An 18,012-nucleotide genomic window follows, 5' to 3' on the forward strand; every position below is an offset into this window, starting at 1 on the left:
GAGAGGGAATGAAGAAAAGAAAGGAGAAAGAAAAGAAAGAGAAAGAAAAGGGAAAACCACACGAATATAGAAAAGAGATTACTGATCATCCTAGACCTCTGAAAGTCCCTATTATTTACTGTGCTTTTATATCCACAATGGAGACACAGAACTCAGGCATAAACCTGCAAAGCCCTGCTTACTAAATAGATGCAGGTAACCAATGTGTTTTCTAATGAGTAAAATAAACTAAATGCAGCAGCTCCACAAGGGAGAAACGTGGCACTTCTCGTATAGACAGAACAGCCACCATTTGAAGCTTCTGCCCTGTGTGTGTGTGTGTGTGTGTGTGTGTGTGTGTGTGTGTATGAGTGTATTGCCTACATGTATGTAAGTGTACCCACAGAGGTCAGAAGAGGGCATGGGATTCCCCTGGAACTAGAGTTACAGACAGTTGTTAGCTGCCATGTGGGTGCTGGGATTCAAATCTGGGTCCTGTAAGAGCAGCCAGTGCTCTTAACCACGGAGCCATGTCTCCAGCCCCTAGCTTCTGCCTTTGCCTTGAGGAAGTAGAGCAAACTGAGAGAAGGACTGGCCCAGAATGCTCAGAAGCCTTCTCTTGTTTTTTTCCCAAGTGAGGCTGAACTCAGTCTTCCTACATGGTAACTAGAATCCATACCCTGGGCCTTTGCTCCCTCGCTTTCCTCGGGTGGAAAGCTCACCTGGGTGGGAGCAAAGGCAAAGCTTTGGTAGCCAGAGCCATCAACTGAGGAGAGCGTTTGCCAACTAATTAGTCCTCACTAATTCTTTTTACCTGGTTCTATGGTAGGTCTACATGGGAGAGGGGGAGGAGTAGGCCCAATACTCACTCTTGTTGCAAACACCTGTGTTAGAGTCTCAGCTTCCGTGTAGCAATTCCAATTTTATGAACCATTATGTTTATATATTTAAATAGAAACAAGACCTGTTATTTAAAAGTCATGGGAATTTCAACTTGCATGAGGCTTGCATAATAAATGATTACAAAGGGAAAAATGTTCAGATCTCAGATTCAAGGTCATTTGCTACAGAAGATGACTGACTTTAAAAGAAAGTCACTGAAGCTTGGAATTCATAACACACACAAGTTCAATCTCAAAATATTACCTGTCCAAAATGCCAACACAAACAGACTCAGGGTTATATAGAACATAAAATTGTGTGTGTGTGTGTGTGTGTGTGTGTGTGTGTGTGTGTGTGTAAAAACTTCCCATCTATGCTCTTACATATATATACTTGTTACTCTCATCAGGAGCAGATCTAGGCACTGTGAAGACCTGTGAGATGTGTAAGCAAGGCTTGCTCGTCGACCTGGATGACTTTAACATGACTGAATTCTACCACAAGCACCAGCAATCCCGGGTAAGACACACTCACAGCCACTTTGTCTCTGGTTTAAAGTAGATTAGAGGGGCTGGAGAGATGCCTTAGTGGTTAAGAGCACTGGCTACTCTTGCAGAGGACCCCGGTTCAGTTTTTAGTACCCACACAGTAGCTAACAACCATCCATAACTCCGGTGCCAGGGGATCTGACACCCTCTTCTGGCCTCTGCAGGCACTGCATACAAATGGTAGACTTACATACATACAGGCAAACACTCATACAATAAAATAAAAATAAATCTTCAATAAAATAAGTTAGAAATACAAGCAGGAAGAAACACACTCTCCTGGTCTAAGGAAGTGGAAAGCCTGTGTGTGACATGAATCTGAGAATGCCTGGCTGACTTCTTTGAGGTCGGTCATTAAATTAGAACACTGGAGGCAGGCAGATCTCTATGAGATCAAGGCCAACCTGGTCTATATAGCAAGTTCTAGGCCAGCTGGGACTATAGGGAGACCCTGTCTCAATAAATAAATAGGAGCACAGGAGAGTTAACTCTTAGGAGGTCTTGATTCCTGGGTTGCCATCTACCTGCTGTCAAGAACAAAAGCAGGGATCTGGAGTGGCCAACTAAAAGCATGCAAATAGCAAGAAAGCCTGGGCTAGTTCCATGTCCAACTTTGCTGAAGTAATTCAACACCAACAAGAGAAAACAATTGAAGGTCTTGGAAGAAATGGTCCCCAACTTAAATACCAAGTAACTCTGGGTAATAAGGCCCTGCTTTACTGTGGGCTTTTTAATACCTGGTGAATTTGGGAAAGGATGAGTGGAGAAAACTCTCCTGGGGCATTTGGATTACATTTCTGAGAACATGAAAATTAATTAACCTCAGGTGGGAAGGTGATTTATGCCCAAGGTAAAAGTTAATCACTTAATTCTCAGGTAAACAATCTCGTATTTAAAACTATACTCTCTAATATAGAAGCCACAAGCCACACATGGCTAATGAGTTGGCTAGCTTTAATCAATACATGTTATAATAAATATGTACCTAATTTCAAATACCTGGTGCAAAAAGAGCCAGTAAAATGCCACAAAATTTCATATTAAATGTATACTGTATTAGTCTATTTTTCAATACTGTAACAAAATGTGAGGCTGGGCAACTTTATAAAGAAAACAGACTTGGGGCTTCAAGAATAGTAGCTATTCATGTTGCTGCCTTCCCCACCACTGCCCCACCGCCCCGCACAGTTTTCTGTAGCTCAGGGTAATACCTGGTAATGGTCTTACCAGCAGATTCATGGTATCACATGACAAGGGAGAGGGAGCACACATGTGCATATGTCTTCCGATCTCTCTCCCTCTTCTTATAAGTCCACTAGAATCCAGTCACAGCCCTTCATTTCGATATCCTTATTCAACCCTATCCCTTCCCAATGGTTCTTTAAACACTAGAGTCAGATTAGCTTTCCACCTTTTTTGAGGATTTTATTATTGCTATTATTATTATTTAGTTAGCATACAGAACAATGGGTTTCACTGTGAGATTCTCATATATATGTATATAAAATCATTGTACTCTGCTCATAGTCACATACACACACACACCCCCTTTCCTCTCTGACCTCTCACTGGTCCTTTCCTCTCCCCAGATAAGATTTCTATCTTCACATTTCACAGTGGTTGTATTAATCAGCCTTCTGTCACTATAATGAAATACCTTGCTCTAGTTTGCTTTCAGTTGCTGTGACAAAACACTCTGACCAATACCAACTTGAAGAAGAAAGGGTTTATTTGGCTTATATCTCCCAGGTCACAGTTGTCAATGAGGGAGCCCAAGGTAGGAAGCCAGTGCATGAACCTGGAGGCAGGAGCTGAAGCACGGGCTGTGGAGGAATGCTGCTTACTGACTTGCTCCCCTGGCCCAAGCTCAGCCCACTTTCTTATACAATAAAGGACCACCTGCCAAGGAGTGGCACCACACACAGTGGGCTGGGCCCTCCCACATCACTCAACAATCAAGAAGATGCCCCACAGACATGGCCACAGGCCAGTCCAGTGGAGGCAACTCCCCAATTGAGGCTCCCTCTACCCAAGTGTGTCAAGTTGACACTAAAGCTACCCAGCACATACCTGAAGTGATTAACTTATAGAGAGAAAGGTTTGCTTTGGCTCGAGGTTCTGGAGGCTACAGTATAAGGCTGAATGGCCCCATTACTTTGGGCCTCTGCTGAGGGCAGCACAACGTGGCAGAAGTGTGTGGTAGAGCTAACTTCTCACTTTAGGAGCCAAGAAGCAGAGAGAAAAGAGAAGAAACTGGCACAAGGTACTTTCAAGAACATGCACTAAGTGACCTCAGGTCCCACCTCCTAACAGCTTCACCACCTCCCAACAGGGCTACCCTGGAGAACAAGCCTCTAACACATGGATCTCTGGGAGCACCACTCATTGAAACCATAGCAATGGGGATTAAAAGTCGGATGAGAACCCATTGGGGAAGCACACAGCTGTCTCCCTACCATAGCACACACATCATATTTCAGAGATGGAATACATGTCCCTGTTCAGCATGGAAGGAACTTGGAAGTCACCACCATCCAGCCACATATAAAACTGAGCAAACAGGAGAGTCAACAGCTCTTCTTAGATCTGTGAGAAAAGTGAGATGACAAGATGAACCAGTGCTGTGGCTCAGAGAGACCCAGTGATGGGTAAAGAACACAACTGACAGATTCGTGTGCAGAACCCCGTGTGGGAACCGTGCTGGGCATAGAGATCTGCACTGTAAGGGGTGTGCAGGCTCAGTGTAGACACATCTTTATGAACTCCAGAGGGACCCCGCTGCTCCCGCATTTTTGTGAATTTTAAATTTAATTTTATTATTATTGTTTGTGTGCTTGCATGACATTGGGGGCTGGGGGTGTGCACATGCCACAGCACACATATGGAAGTCAGCAGACAGTTTTGTGGAGTCAGTTCTCTCTTTCCACCTTTATGTGGGTCCCAGGGGTGGAACTCAGGTCACCAGACTTACATGGCAAGCACCTTTACCCACTGAGCCGTCTTGCTAGCCCCCATTTTTGTGAGTTTTAGCTGTAGGAACTCAGCCAAGTTCTTACAGGGATCAGAGAAAAATACTATGGTACTTCCTGAGTCCCTTTTCTTAACATCTGCCCTTAGAAGAAAACATTTAACCAGAGCCTTACCTAATACCAACTCCAGCCCCCCCCACCACCATCTGCTGAGGGGACGAAAGAGCGTGTATGAAGTTCATGGGCCAGAGGCTGAGCTCCTGACACACTGAGACCTACTCAGAGGAGTGCAGGATGCCTTCTTTCTTACACCTCAAGGCCATAGTACTAAAGGCCTACTGACAGCAGCTCTCACTACCCAGCAGGACATCTCCAGCTATCAAGAAAAAGTTGTGCCAGTGTAGTGGTATCCACCAGTAATCCTAGCACTCCAGAGGCTGAGATAGGAAGATCATCATGAGTTTGAGGCCAGCCTGGGCTACATACTGAATTCTAGACCAGCCTGAGTCACTGTGACACCCTGCTCAAAAGAAAAAGTTATAAGATATACTAAAAATTTTAAAACACCATTTACAGACGCAGAGCAAGCTTGAGAACAGAGGGCAGAGATTATGGAATTACCAGGCCAGGAGTTTAGAGCAACTGTGATTAATCAGCTAAGTGCTTGGAAAAACAGACAGTGTGCAAGACCATTTAACACAGGCAGAGATGGAAATTCTAGGTAAAAGAAATGCTATAGAGGTAAGGGTGCGTAACAGAAGCACGTCTTTGATAGGCTGATTAGTAGACCCAACACAGCTGAGGAAAGCATTTCTGAATTTGAGGAATGCTTTGTCAGAACTGGAAAAGCAAAGAAAAAAAGATACTACAAGAGGGGAGAATGGTATTTAAGAACTTCGAAACAATTATACAAAAACTGTATGTAGGGCTGGAGAGATGGCTCAGTGGGTAAAAACATTTGCCACCTGAGTTTGACCCCTGGGACCCTCATGGAAGGAAAGAACCAACTCCCTCCCACAAGTTGTTGTCTGACTTCCACATGCACAGTATGGTACATACACACGTCATGGTACACACACAAAATAATAATGTAATTTTTTAAGTTATATATTAGTTTCCTGTCCCTATAACAAAATACCTGAGACCATTAACTTATAAAGAGATAAGATTTAGTTGGCTCATAATTTGGAGGTTCCAGTCCTATATAGAGTAAACTCATTGCTTTCGGCTGTTGGAAGGTGCCAGAGACACAGCATGCGTGCGTGCGTGTCACAAGCTCATTTCCTGGCCAGAGGAAAAAGAGAGAGAGAGAGAGAGAGAGAGAGAGAGAGAGAGAGAGAGAGAGAGAGAAGTAGGCCAGACATGGTGGCTCAGGCACTGGGGAGACAAAGTCTGGTGAATCTCTGTGAGTTCCAGGCTAGCCAGGGTTAAATAGTGAGACCTTATATCAAAAAAAAAAAAAAAAAAAGGTGGTGACACATGCTTTAATCCCAGCACTTGGGAGGCAGAGAGGCAGGCAGGTCTCTGTAAGATAAAGGCCAGGTCTACATAGTGAGTTTCAGTCCAGCAGGGGTTACAGGGAGACCCTATCTCGAACAAATAAACAAAAACCACAGAGACAGAAGCAGGTCCCTACAGGCCCTTTGCAGGACACATCCTCCAAGGTCTGAGGATCTCCCACTAGGCCTTGTCATGTTCCCATGGTGTCTCCTGGTGTCTAAGCTCTTAGCACATGGACTCTGGATGTCACCTTGACATCTAAACTCTAGCAGTGTAACATGTACACAATGGAAATGCCAAGGGGGAGGGGAGAGATTGAAGCAATATTGACTGATATGGGAGAGGGAGGGGATGAGAGAGGGAAAGGGTTGAGAATGAATTGTCAAAGAAAATAGGACTGAGAAATTCACCCAACTTAATATTAAACAGCAAAGCAGAAACTTAATAGCACACAAAGCAGGACAGATGCAAGGGGGGCGGAGAGGAAAAGTAAAAGATAAATGAAAAGTTCCCAGAGGAAGAGGAAGGGAAAAACCATCTTCCCTATATGAAAGCAAAGGTTAAACTGGCATTCAACATCCCAGAAACCTCACAATAGAATGAAATCCTTAAAATAATTAGCCAGCCTAGAATTCTGCACCTCGTAAAATTATTCCTCACAATTGGAGGAGGAACAAAGGCTTTCTTAAACAAAGAATTAATACCAAAATTTTGTTTTTAAATATCATATTATGGGGCTGGCAAGATGGCTTAGTGGGGAGAGGGTGCTTGCTGCCAAACCTAACAATCTGAATTTGATCCTGGGACCCACATGGTGGAAGGAGAAAATCAACTCCTGAAAGTTGTTGTCTGACCTCTACCCAAGCACTGTGGCGCTCATGTTCCCACACACGTATATACATACATACATGCATACATACATACATACATAGATGAATATAATTTTTAAATTCTAAATATAGGGGCTGGAGAGATAGCTCAGCAGTTAAGAGCACTGATTGCCCTTGCTGAAGACTCAGGTTCAATTCCCAGAACCCACATGGTAGCCCACAACCATTTGTAACTCCAGTTTCAGGAGCTCTTATGCCTTTTTCTGGTCCCTGAAGAAACCAGGCACACCTGTGGTACATTTACATTCATGTAGGCAAAACACTCATACACATAAAAAAATCTTAATTTAAATAGTATATATTACATATAAAAATCTATTGCATTAATAATTTTGGACTACAGCCCCATTCTGCTTAGGGACCTTTCAAGAGAATCTGGACTTGCACATGTGGTATGCTATGTGTACCATGTAGCCTCTATGTGTAGCAGGCTATGCCCTAGGTTTGTGTAAGTACACTTCGTGGTAGTCACACAACAATGAAATTGCCTAATAACACATTTCTTAGAATGCATCCCTGTGGTTAAGCAACATATATCTGTAATTATATATTGAAATGATATTTTGGATATACTAGGTTAATAAAATACCTTGTTTGTATTAATTTCACTGATTTCTTTTTCTCTCATGTGGCTCCTATAATTTTTTAAATTATGTATGTGGTTTGCATTTCTGCCTCTGATTGTATTGTAATACATGGTTCTGATGTAGAACAATGCAGAAAATAAGCAGTCACTAAACACTCATCAAATGAATATAGACCAATAATACCATTATAGCTTAAAACTACCCCTCCCTCATCATAACAATTCAAAAAAGAATCAAGATTGTGAAGCATCTAACTTTAAAACTGTAAAATCATTGTTGATCCAAATGTCCCCTTAGAGGGAATTTACATTGGCTTCACCATTGGCCTTTTTCTGCAAACATTAGACATCTGAGCCAAAATGAGGAGGGAGGAACTGGAGAGATGGCTCAGTGGGTAAGGTGCAGAAGGTGCTTGCTGTGCAGGCATGAGGACCAGAGTTCAGATCCCAGGCACCTGTGCAAATGCCAGGTGGGGGTGGCAGCCCGCCTAATCCTAGTGCTCAGGAAACAGAGACAAGGGATCCCCAGGGCTCACTGGATACTTAAACTAGCTATATCAGTGAGTTCTAGGTTTTATTGAGAGACCCTCCTCAATAAGTTGGAAGAGCAATGAAGGATGATTCCCAACATCAACCTCCACGTGAATAGGTACACACACATACACACAGAGAGAGAGAGAGAGAGAGAGAGAGAGAGAGAGGAGAGAGAAACGCAGCTGTACTAATTAGTTTTTTGTCAACTTGACACAAACTAGAGTCACCTGGGAAGAGGGAACCTCAGTTGAGGAATTTCCTCTTTCACACTGGCCTGTGGTCATGTCTGTGGGGCATCTTCTTGGTTGTTAATTGATGTAGGAGGACCCAGCCCACTGTGGGAACTGCTGTCCCTGGGCAGGTGAGCCTAGGCTGTATAAGAACAGTAGTTGAGGGGCTGGAGAGATGGCTCAGCGGTTGAGAGCACTGACTGCTCTTGCAGAGGACTCGGGTTCAATTCCCAGCATCCACATGGCAGCTACGAACTGTCCTTAACTCCAGTTCTGGGGGAATCTGAAGCCCTCTTCAGACCTCTGCAGCATTGCATGACATGGCAATACACTCATACACATAAAATAAAAATAATAAAATTTAAAAAAAAAAGTAGTTGAGCAAGTCTGAGGGAGCAAGCTAGTAAGCAGCATTCGTCCAGGGTTTCTGCTTCAGCTCCTGCCTCCAGGCACCTGCCTTAGCTTCCCTCAACATAGACAGTAACATGTAAGCCAAACAAACCCTTTCCTCCCCAAGTTGTTTTTGGTCATGGTGTTTGTCACAGTAACAGAGACAAAAACTACAACAGACTATACCAGCATGACACCCCCCCAACCCCTGAAGGGACAAAGGGCACTCACCAGAATCAGAACTGGAGTTGCTCAGAAGAGGAAGCCGCCATGGTCACCCCACTGTCCAGTTGGGGGAACAGTAAGAACAAACACCCCAGCTTAACCTCTACTCTCTGGTCTCCTGCCAGCCAAACCTACTGGGAAACCAGAGGGTAAAGGAGTGTGCTGGACAGCTTTAGTGTCAACTTGACACACCTGGGTTGAGGGAGCCTCCACTGGGGAATTGCCTTCATTGGACTGGCCTATGGTCAGAGTGTTTTGTCACAGCAGTGGAGAAATAAACTAGGACAGGGAGCTTGGTGATGTCTCCATGGGGTCAGCCTCTGACACAGAGCTGAGTGGAAAGTAGAAATGGCCAGTAGTTACTGTGCCTACCTGAATGAGCTTTGTGAGAAACCTGACTAGTCATCCAAGCCTTTTGAAAATGCTCTTCATTATCATCACATGTAGAAACCAGACTACAGATCCACTCTGGTGGGAGCACCATCATCCTAGGAGATGATGTGTGCGGTGTGCCACACCAACTTTGACCTACTGGTGGGAAGCCATCAAATGCTCACACTTTCAGAGTGGGGTCTGGTTATTCCAATGGCCTGTGGTCAATTTAATAGTTTGGTAACAGTCCAAATTCAACTTGAGACAGGAGTATGTGATGCTGACAGGTTCAGAAACTTTCCATGGACAAACACCGACTTAGCTGTTGCCTGACACAAAGCTCTGTAAGAAGCAGTAGACACTCAGCACGTCCCCAGGTGCTGAGGGCACAGCCCAGCGGGAGAGGCCCCGGGACTTCCAGGCAATCTCTTCTTCTCCCACTGAAACCATGGCAAATGGCTTCCTCTCTTGAGCAGTGGCTAGCTGCTGCCAACTCTAGACAGATACAAAGAAAGACCAAAAACTACAAGCTGCCGGGAACTGGCTTCAGTTCTCCTGGCTCTTCCTGGACCTCAGCTCACTCGCTAGCCAAGTAACAATTTGTCTTATTTTCTCACTCGCTTTGTTCACTGTAATTATAAAAGTCTTGCAAAGGGTTTGCTTATATAGTTACTGAGTGCCTGCTTGGTATGGTGAGGCTGTGTTTGAACCCTGGTACAGCAGGGTGTGTGAGGTGTGGGGTGTGCGTGTGCGTGTGTGGGGGGGTGTGCGTGTGTGTGAGGTGTGGGGTGTGCGTGTGTGCGTGTGCGCATGTGTGTGCGCGTGTGCATGTGTGTGCGTGCGTGTGTGTGTGTGTGTGTGTGCGCACATGCATAAGGATCAAATGGGGCTGTACTTCTGTGGTATAGTACTTGCCTGGCATGAGTGATGCCCTAGGTTCAATTCCCTATACAGCAAAAGAAACCAAAAACAAAATTCAGGGCTGGGAACAAAGCTCAGCTGGTAAAGTGCTTTCCTGGTATGCACAAATCCCTGAGCTGGATGCCCAGCACTACATAAAACCAGGTATGGTGGTACATACCTGTAATCCCCGCCCTCAAAAGGTAGAGGCAGGAGGATCAGAAAGTCAAGGCTACACAGCAAGTTTGAGGCCAGCATGTGCTACACAAGATCCTCTCTCTCTCTCTCTCTCTCTCTCTCTCTCTCAACATCAACAACAAAATCATGTAAAATCTCCACCCCAGATAACAGCTTTTTATTTATTTATTTTTTATATGTATGTGTGTATGTATTGCCTGCATGTAGGTAAGTGCACCCGTGTCATGCAATCCCCACGGAGGACAGAAGAGGCTGTTGGATCCCCTGGGACTAGAGTTACGGACAGTTGTTAGCTGCCATGTGGGTGCTGGGATTCGAACCCGGGTCTCCTGTAAGAACAATCAGTGTTCTTTACCCCTGAGCCATCTCTCCAGCCCCCAGATAACAGCTTTTAACCTTATTTGCAAGTCTTTTTTCCTATTAAAATGATGAGCAGGTGTAACTCCAGTTCAATTGGTCCAAGATAGAACTAGGTGTCATTTGTTTTTTTTTGTGGGAAAATCCCTGTAACATAAAAGTTTAACTCTTAAAATGTTTTTTGAGTCAGGCATGGTTGCACACAACTTTAAATCCCAACACTTGGGAGGCAGAAGGGCAGATCCCTGATGAGTTTAAGGGCAGCCTGCTCTACATAGCAAGTTCTAGGCCAACTGGGGCTACAAGAAGACCATTTCAAACACACAAAAATTTATTGAGCAATTTATTGTATGTCACACACAGTACTGGGAATTACCAGGGTACCCAAGACCAACAGTCAGCAGCCTTCTAATGGAGAAGGGAAGCAATAGCACAGCATGGGAGGGTCAGAACAAGGCACACGGATAATTCTACCTTCTGTTTTTGTTGCTTCACCTGTGCAACTGTTTACTGAGCACACTATGCCCCAGGCACTGGGCCAGGCACCAGAAGTCCAGGTGCAAACAAGTGGTCCACAGGCCTTAGGCACAGACAATGTACCTGGAATCCTACCTTTAATTCTTGCCTCCTGCAGGATATATTTGTTTTGCAAAGTATCAGGGCCACCTGTGTTAGCTCAATTTACATAACGCCTGCAGGAAACAGGCAGAACAGAGGTTACCTGTCCCCCTTTATAAATTGGAGTTATTCTCGCACTGTACAACTAAAATCTTTTACCTAAAGTCATAGTATCCCATGGCCCTGGGCTGTCCATCTTACCCTCAGCACTTTCAGAACCACGCCCTCTGTCTCCCAGAGATGCGCTCCTGCCATGTTTGCTCTGGCACACAAATGGGTCTTGGTGGCCTCTGGCAGTCATTCCTGTATAGCACAGGCCCTGCCTTGTTCTATCTCAGCCAAGGACAGATGTCCTTTGACACATGCAGGCACCTAATCACCTTCAGGCCTGCGACCATCTCCAGAACATGAACTTGAAGACAGTAAAAGAGTCAGCCAGGTTCTCAGCATCTTCCCAGGCACTACCTGGAAGCTGAGACTTTCCATACTAGCAAATCTCTTGACCACAAAGACTACTGAAGCAAAGGAAGGGGCTGGAGAGATGGCTCGGTGGTTAAGAGCACTGGCTGCTCTTGCAGAGGACATGGGTTCAGTTCCCAGCACCCACATGGTAGCTCACAACTGCCTGTAACTCCAGCTCCAGTGGGAGCTAATGCCCTCTTCTGGCCTCTGTGGGCACTGCATGCAAATGGTGCATATATACACATACACACACAACACACACACACACACAAGCAAAGCATGCATACACATAAAATAAACCTTTTCTAAAAGGAAGAAAGAAAAGGAAGGAGGAAACAAAGGCAGGGAAAGCTAGATGGTTCATCAAGCCTAGCAGCCTGAGTTTGATCCCTGGAACCCAGGTGAAGGTGGAAAGCAAGAACTTACACCACACGGTTGTCCTCTGGCCTCCATAAGTGCATTGCAGCATGCACACCCTCCCACACACACCATGCACACATGCACACACACAAGTGCAATAATAAATTAAGAATTTTAAAGAAAACAAAGGATGAGGAACAGGGGAAAAAGAGAAAAGCGGCTCGTAGGAAGAGCCACTCTCTAGAACGGTTGTTCACTGCCTCTTTGAGGGTCATCACTGCTCTTCTGCCCTCAGCCCTTCAGTCTGGTGACAGATGGAACTCCACATGAGAGGCAGAGTGTGATGTGATCGGGTCAAGGGTCACTCCAATAAATAAGGCCCCAAAATATGGTCCATGGGCCCCTGTGAAGAAACTGTTTCAGTGAACAGATTCTCCTACTTGTGGATTATGGGTAGAAAGGGTGACTCTGGGTCACCTACCAATGCCCTCTCTGATTGGCCAGTGGAGCCCATGTCAGGATCTCATTCTGAAAAGGAGAAAGGCCAGGAGATTTATGGTTCCATGTGACAGGTTCCCTCCCACAGAACAGAGAAGAGAGGCAATCTGCTAGATGTGACTTTTCAAATTATCTGCAGAAAACATTAGTGGATATTTTCCCATTTGCATGCCTCCGGGCCTTATTGAGTCATAAAAAGTAAATGATCTCCCTGAATGCTTTGACAAACCTGAACGTTCCAAGCCATTTTCTAGCTGGTTGGTTTGCCATTTTGCGCCAGAGTCTGCTCAGAAAGGGCCCCCTGGCAAAGAGAGAAAACTCTCGGCCAGGACAACCAGTGAGGGATAGGCTTGGCTAGGGTGGAGGAATTAAAAGACACATTTAGGAAGACTTCCTAGAGGAGGCAGCTTTGGAGACCATCCTGAAAGGAGGCAGCAGGCATAGACTCTTGGGGGAAGTGAAAGGAGACAGATAAAATGGAAACCCTGAAAACAAGCAAGTTGCTTGATTTAGAGCAAGGTCTGCAAAGAAAAAAGAAAATCAAGGGCCAATAATAGAAGCCTATCTGCAAAAGACAGTGGTTTTGCCTCTGAAGATGGACAGCGCAGAGGCCTCACACACTGACCTTGAGGTCGAGTGTCGCAGCAAGAACCGGCAATGGCCAGATACAGAAGGAAGGGTGCATCGATCCTGCCCAGCCTCTGAGCCTTTCCTGGCAGCCATTTGGTTCTGGGGAACATGTGTTCTGTGCCAGCTTCCTGAGTTGTCCTTGATCTAGTGGGAACAGGAAGGGATGGCCAGCAAAGAAGCTCCTCAGGAAGAAGATGACTCTCCTGAGACGGCCACCGTGTCAAGTCTATGCTTTGTTATCCTGGACATAGTCACAGTTCTGACCCTTCCCAGGGCTGTTGTAAAGGGTCATGCCCTCTGCAGGGGCTGGGTGGATCCCAGAGCATAAGCTGATCCATCTAACCCCCTGCCACACACACACACACACACACACACACACACACACACACACGTGTGCCCATGGGATTTGGCACAAGGACAAGTAACAAAAGGGCGTTCTCCTCCTTTCCTTGTAGAGGGAAGTCATTACTAGTTCTGTTGATTATTGAAGATCCAGGAAGGGCCCTGCAGCACAGCCAGGGAGCTAAAGACGGGCAGAGGGGCCAGACAGCCAGACCTTCCCTAGACAGCTCCTGCTCCAAGCATCAGGGAGGAGAAAACACAGCCCACCTACTGAAAAAAAAAAAAAGCAGAAGCATTAACAAACGCAAGATGTGCAGCACAAAGTAAAGACAGATGTTTGGGAGCCAAGAGAGTCAAATGAGGGTCATCAGGAAGGCTCCCCCAGGAGGTGACACCTGTGACAGCTGAAAGGAAGTTGGGGACATGGCCAGGTAGGAAAAAGAACGGTATTCAAAACAGATGCCTGAAAACAACAAACCAAAGAAAGCCTGAGCAAAGGCCCCAAAGTCCCCAATGCCACTGAGATCCTCACTGGATGCCCTGTCTAGGGAGGCAAATGAGATTAGACCAGCTGGAGGAAGAAGGCTCAGGACAGCCTACCACTAAGCCCAGGTAGAAAGGGGGGACTGTACAGAACTGGGGTTTGGAACCTTTTCTCTAGGCAAAGGAGCCAAGGAAAATGAAACCCGCTTGAGATGTGTCAGGATTGTAAAGCATGCCCTCAGATATCCATCCTGCTCAAAGATATCTTACACACACACACACACACACACACACACACACACACAGTACCCAAACTACTTGGTTCTGCCTAATCTGGTCCCCAATTCACCATCTCCCCAGCCTGTGCCAAAGCTTTGTAGAAATCTAAAACACCAGCATGGATTGGGAAGGAGCTCACAAGACCCCACCCCTAGATTAGGAGCTATTGGCAGTTGATGGCTGCTCAGGGAGAGTCAGTTTTCTTCAAGAGTGTGGCTTCTGATGGGCTGTCTATGCTCCAACAGATGACCCTACACTCATGCCCATTTGGGTAGCACTAATTGGACTCAGGGCTTTATAAAAAAGATTAGATAGATAGATGATAGATAGATAGATAGATAGATAGATAGATAGATAGATGATAGATAGAGATAGATAGATGATAGATAGATGATAGACAGACAGATGATAGACAGATAGATAGATAGATAAATAGATAGATAGATAGATGATGATAGATAGATAGATTGATTGATAGATGATAGATAGACAGATGATTGATAGATAGATAGATAATAGATAGATGATAGATAGATAGATAGTAGATAGATATAGATAGATAGATGATAGATAGATAGATGATGATAGACAGATGATAGATAGATGAGTACAGACATAAATATAGATTTATTGTCCCGATAGACAGACAGACAGACAGACAGATGATAGATAGATAATGATAGATAGATGATAGATAGATAGATGATAGATGATAGATAGATAGACAGATAGATAATGATAGAATAGTAGATAGATGATGGATGATAGATAGATAGATGATGGATAGATAAATAATGATAGATAGATAGATAGATAGATGATAGACAGACAGACAGATGATAGATAGATAGATAGATAGATAGATAGATAGATAGATAGATAGACAAGAAAAGGATATGAAATTGGGAAGGGGATGTGGGGGATTTAGGAAGGAATAGGATGAAGAGGGTGAGGGGTGGATATGATCAAAATACATATATACATGTATGAAACTCTCAAAGAATAAAAAGTCACCTGCCCATATATTCCAGCCATACCAACCAGAAGAGAATTTTACCCACTCCATGCCCTGCTCTTTCCACCACCTGCTCTCCCTACCTGCCCCCCATCCGTTAGCACCTTCCAGGTACCTACCATCAGAAACAGCCCCCTCCAAGGTCACACTCAACCAGTCTGCTGGTCACTGGTTTCTTTGCTGTAGCAATACTTTAGCAGATGATGGGTTCCTGGCAGTGAGCTCTAGGCTTTCTACCCTGGGCTCCCCACAACCCTGGGCTCAAGGCTAAGTATACATAGCTTCTCAGATGTCTGCAGAATGAGATTGAGCCTGGCAAATGGAACTTTCTTAGAGCATCCTCCACTAGGTAGCCGAGAACTACAGGAGGATGGCTGTGGTCTTCCACCCTGGGCCTCCTCCTGCTCTGTCCTCTGGTCCCCAAAGGCAGGCTTTGCCTTGGACTTGAGCCCTTCCTCCCTTTCTCATCTCTACCCTCCACCCCATGGCTGAGCCCATGAGCATTTTGTAGATGAACTTACAGGCTTTTTCTCCATATGTAGGCACAGAATGAGCTGATGAATTCAGGCTTGTACCTGGTGCTGCTACTTCACCTATATGAGCAGAGGTTCGCAGAACTCATGACACTCAACTTTAGGTGGGCTTCGAGAGAGAGGGTAAGTCTAGACCTGAGTGGAACTGGCTGCACAGTCCAGAATACCACCTAGTGCTACTTATTAGACATTAGACCTGTTGAAGTCCTCGTGGTCACTTGGTAGGATCTGGGACTGTCATCATTAAGTCTAAGATTTAGTGGCTGGTAAGTGCATGTGCAGTGACCCTCTAGCGGAAAGCAAGAAATAGTTGCATATTGCTTACTATCAAAACAAGTAGTAATTAAGTGGTCATCAATGGTCATGCACTCGAGAGAGTCTCTAGGGAGACTTGTCTCTCAAAACAGAGGCCTGAAAGATGCTGCTGAGTATACACTCTGTGAAAGCTTGTTCTCTGCCCAGGCATAGAGGTATTTGTGTAAAAGCACAATGTTCCCCACAGAAGAGTTCGTCTCACTCTGAGATGACAGCCCTGCCTGTTGTTTTGGATACCAAGGTTCAATATGCCTCTGTGTGTGCGTGTGTGTACATGCGTGTGTGTATGTGTGTGTGTGTATATGTGTTTCCAGACCTGAAGGTGGAGCAGGCTGCCAGGAAGCAAAGGTGCTGGCCCCTATTTGGCAAGTGACAATGTATGTACCAGGAAGGTCACTTGGGACTGCTCCTCCTTTAACAACAGGAAGGCCCTCTAGAATCACAGGGCATGAAGGGAGAAGCCTAGCTCAACTTCTTAGCAAAGTCAACAATGTGTTGACCACCGTGACAGTGATCAAGCCACTAACAGTATACAGGGCAGTTTTAGTGATCAGCCACCACATCCCTGTGACCCCCTTTGTTTTTGCTCTCCTCTTTCTCTTCTCTCCCTCTCTACTCTCCTCTTAAGTGGACAGGAGGCTTATTCCAACACCAGTCACCAGCCTGGAAGTCAGAGCCCAGTAATTCCTGGCATTCTTACATGGCTGCAGCCCTGTGGGCTATGGCGAGCCATTTGGAGTCACTTGTATTAAAAACTCTGAATTCAGGGGCTGGGTATGTATCTTAGTTCATAGAGTGCCTCCCTAACATGCATGAAGTTCTGTGTTTGATCCCCAGCTCTGCATTAGCCAGGAACAGTGGTACATGCCAGCATTTGAGAGATAGAGGCAGGAGGATCAAAAGTCTAAGGTCATCCTCAGGTTATATAGCAAATTCAAGTCCAGCCTGGGATATGAGTCCCTGTCTTAAAAAAAGAAAATAAAATGCTGAATTTGAACCACCAGTCACAAGAATTCTAGATCCATTTCTACTTTTTTATGGATTAAATTCTTCTCTTAGACCTTGAGTTCTCAATGGGGAAAAAAAACAAACCAGGCTGGGCCTCTGCCAACCTCTCTCCTTAGGAATCCCACCCTCGTCCTACCCTCATTTCAACCCTGCCCTTCCTTAACTTTCCCATGGTTTTCATGGTGACATAAATTCTTCAGAGCATTTTTTTAAGGATGGTACAGGAAGACAGGAAGCAGGAAATGATCCTTGGTTAACATTTCTGTAACTTCATTTTCATGATTCCGCATCTTTTAATGAACGTTTTATTGTACATTGAACTTCAAAGCACCAGGGTTGATGTGGGTTACAGATGGCTCCAGCATCAGCCAGCTAATTCGAGTAGCATCAAACCACTAGGGCTACAAAGCAAACATGAAAAGATAAACAAGACAGCCCAATGGATGAAAACCAAGTTGCTAGAGCACTGCCTCTAAGGAACATTCTGGTAGAACTGTTCTAGAAAAGAAGTTAATGGTTCCAGAAGCAAACTGGGAACCGGAGCAGAAGGGACCAGACAGGGTGCAGCCCTCCTCCCTCACCAGCAGCTCACTTTTAACTTGGAAAACCCTAAACTAGACATGAATGTTGGCACTTAGCTGGCTCTTTCTTTTTTCTCCGTTTTATTCAGTCCTGGATAGCAGTCCATGGGATGGTCCCATTCACATTCAGGGCAAGGTCTCCCTTAATCCTCCCTGAAAAATCTCTTGAAGACACGCCCAATGGTGTGCCTTTTTTTTTATTTCTCCTTTGAAGAATTTTTTTATTTTTTTAATTAATTTATTTTTTTTACACCCACTTCCCAGATAGCACCCTCCCATAGCCTCCCTCCCCCGACTAGAGCCCTTATACTCTGATATCCCTGCTACT

The 18,012-nt window shown here is 45.1% G+C and overlaps 1 protein-coding gene across 2 annotated transcripts in view; it reads left to right on the top strand.

Annotated features, from left to right (window-relative positions):
- March10 (membrane associated ring-CH-type finger 10) overlaps positions 1–18,012 on the top strand; it is a 99,788-nt gene that overhangs the window by 73,924 nt on the left and 7,852 nt on the right. For both annotated transcript variants that reach the window (XM_008821878.2, XM_008821879.2), the window contains exons 7-8: positions 1,271–1,380; positions 15,790–15,903. In XM_008821878.2, the coding sequence (XP_008820100.1) occupies positions 1,271–1,380; positions 15,790–15,903 (224 nt within the window). The remainder of the gene's footprint in view (positions 1–1,270; positions 1,381–15,789; positions 15,904–18,012) is intronic.

Source organism: Nannospalax galili, unplaced genomic scaffold (assembly GCF_000622305.1).
Source record: "Nannospalax galili isolate Female #2095 unplaced genomic scaffold, S.galili_v1.0 scaffold1128, whole genome shotgun sequence".
NCBI classification, from domain to species: domain Eukaryota; kingdom Metazoa; phylum Chordata; class Mammalia; order Rodentia; family Spalacidae; genus Nannospalax; species Nannospalax galili.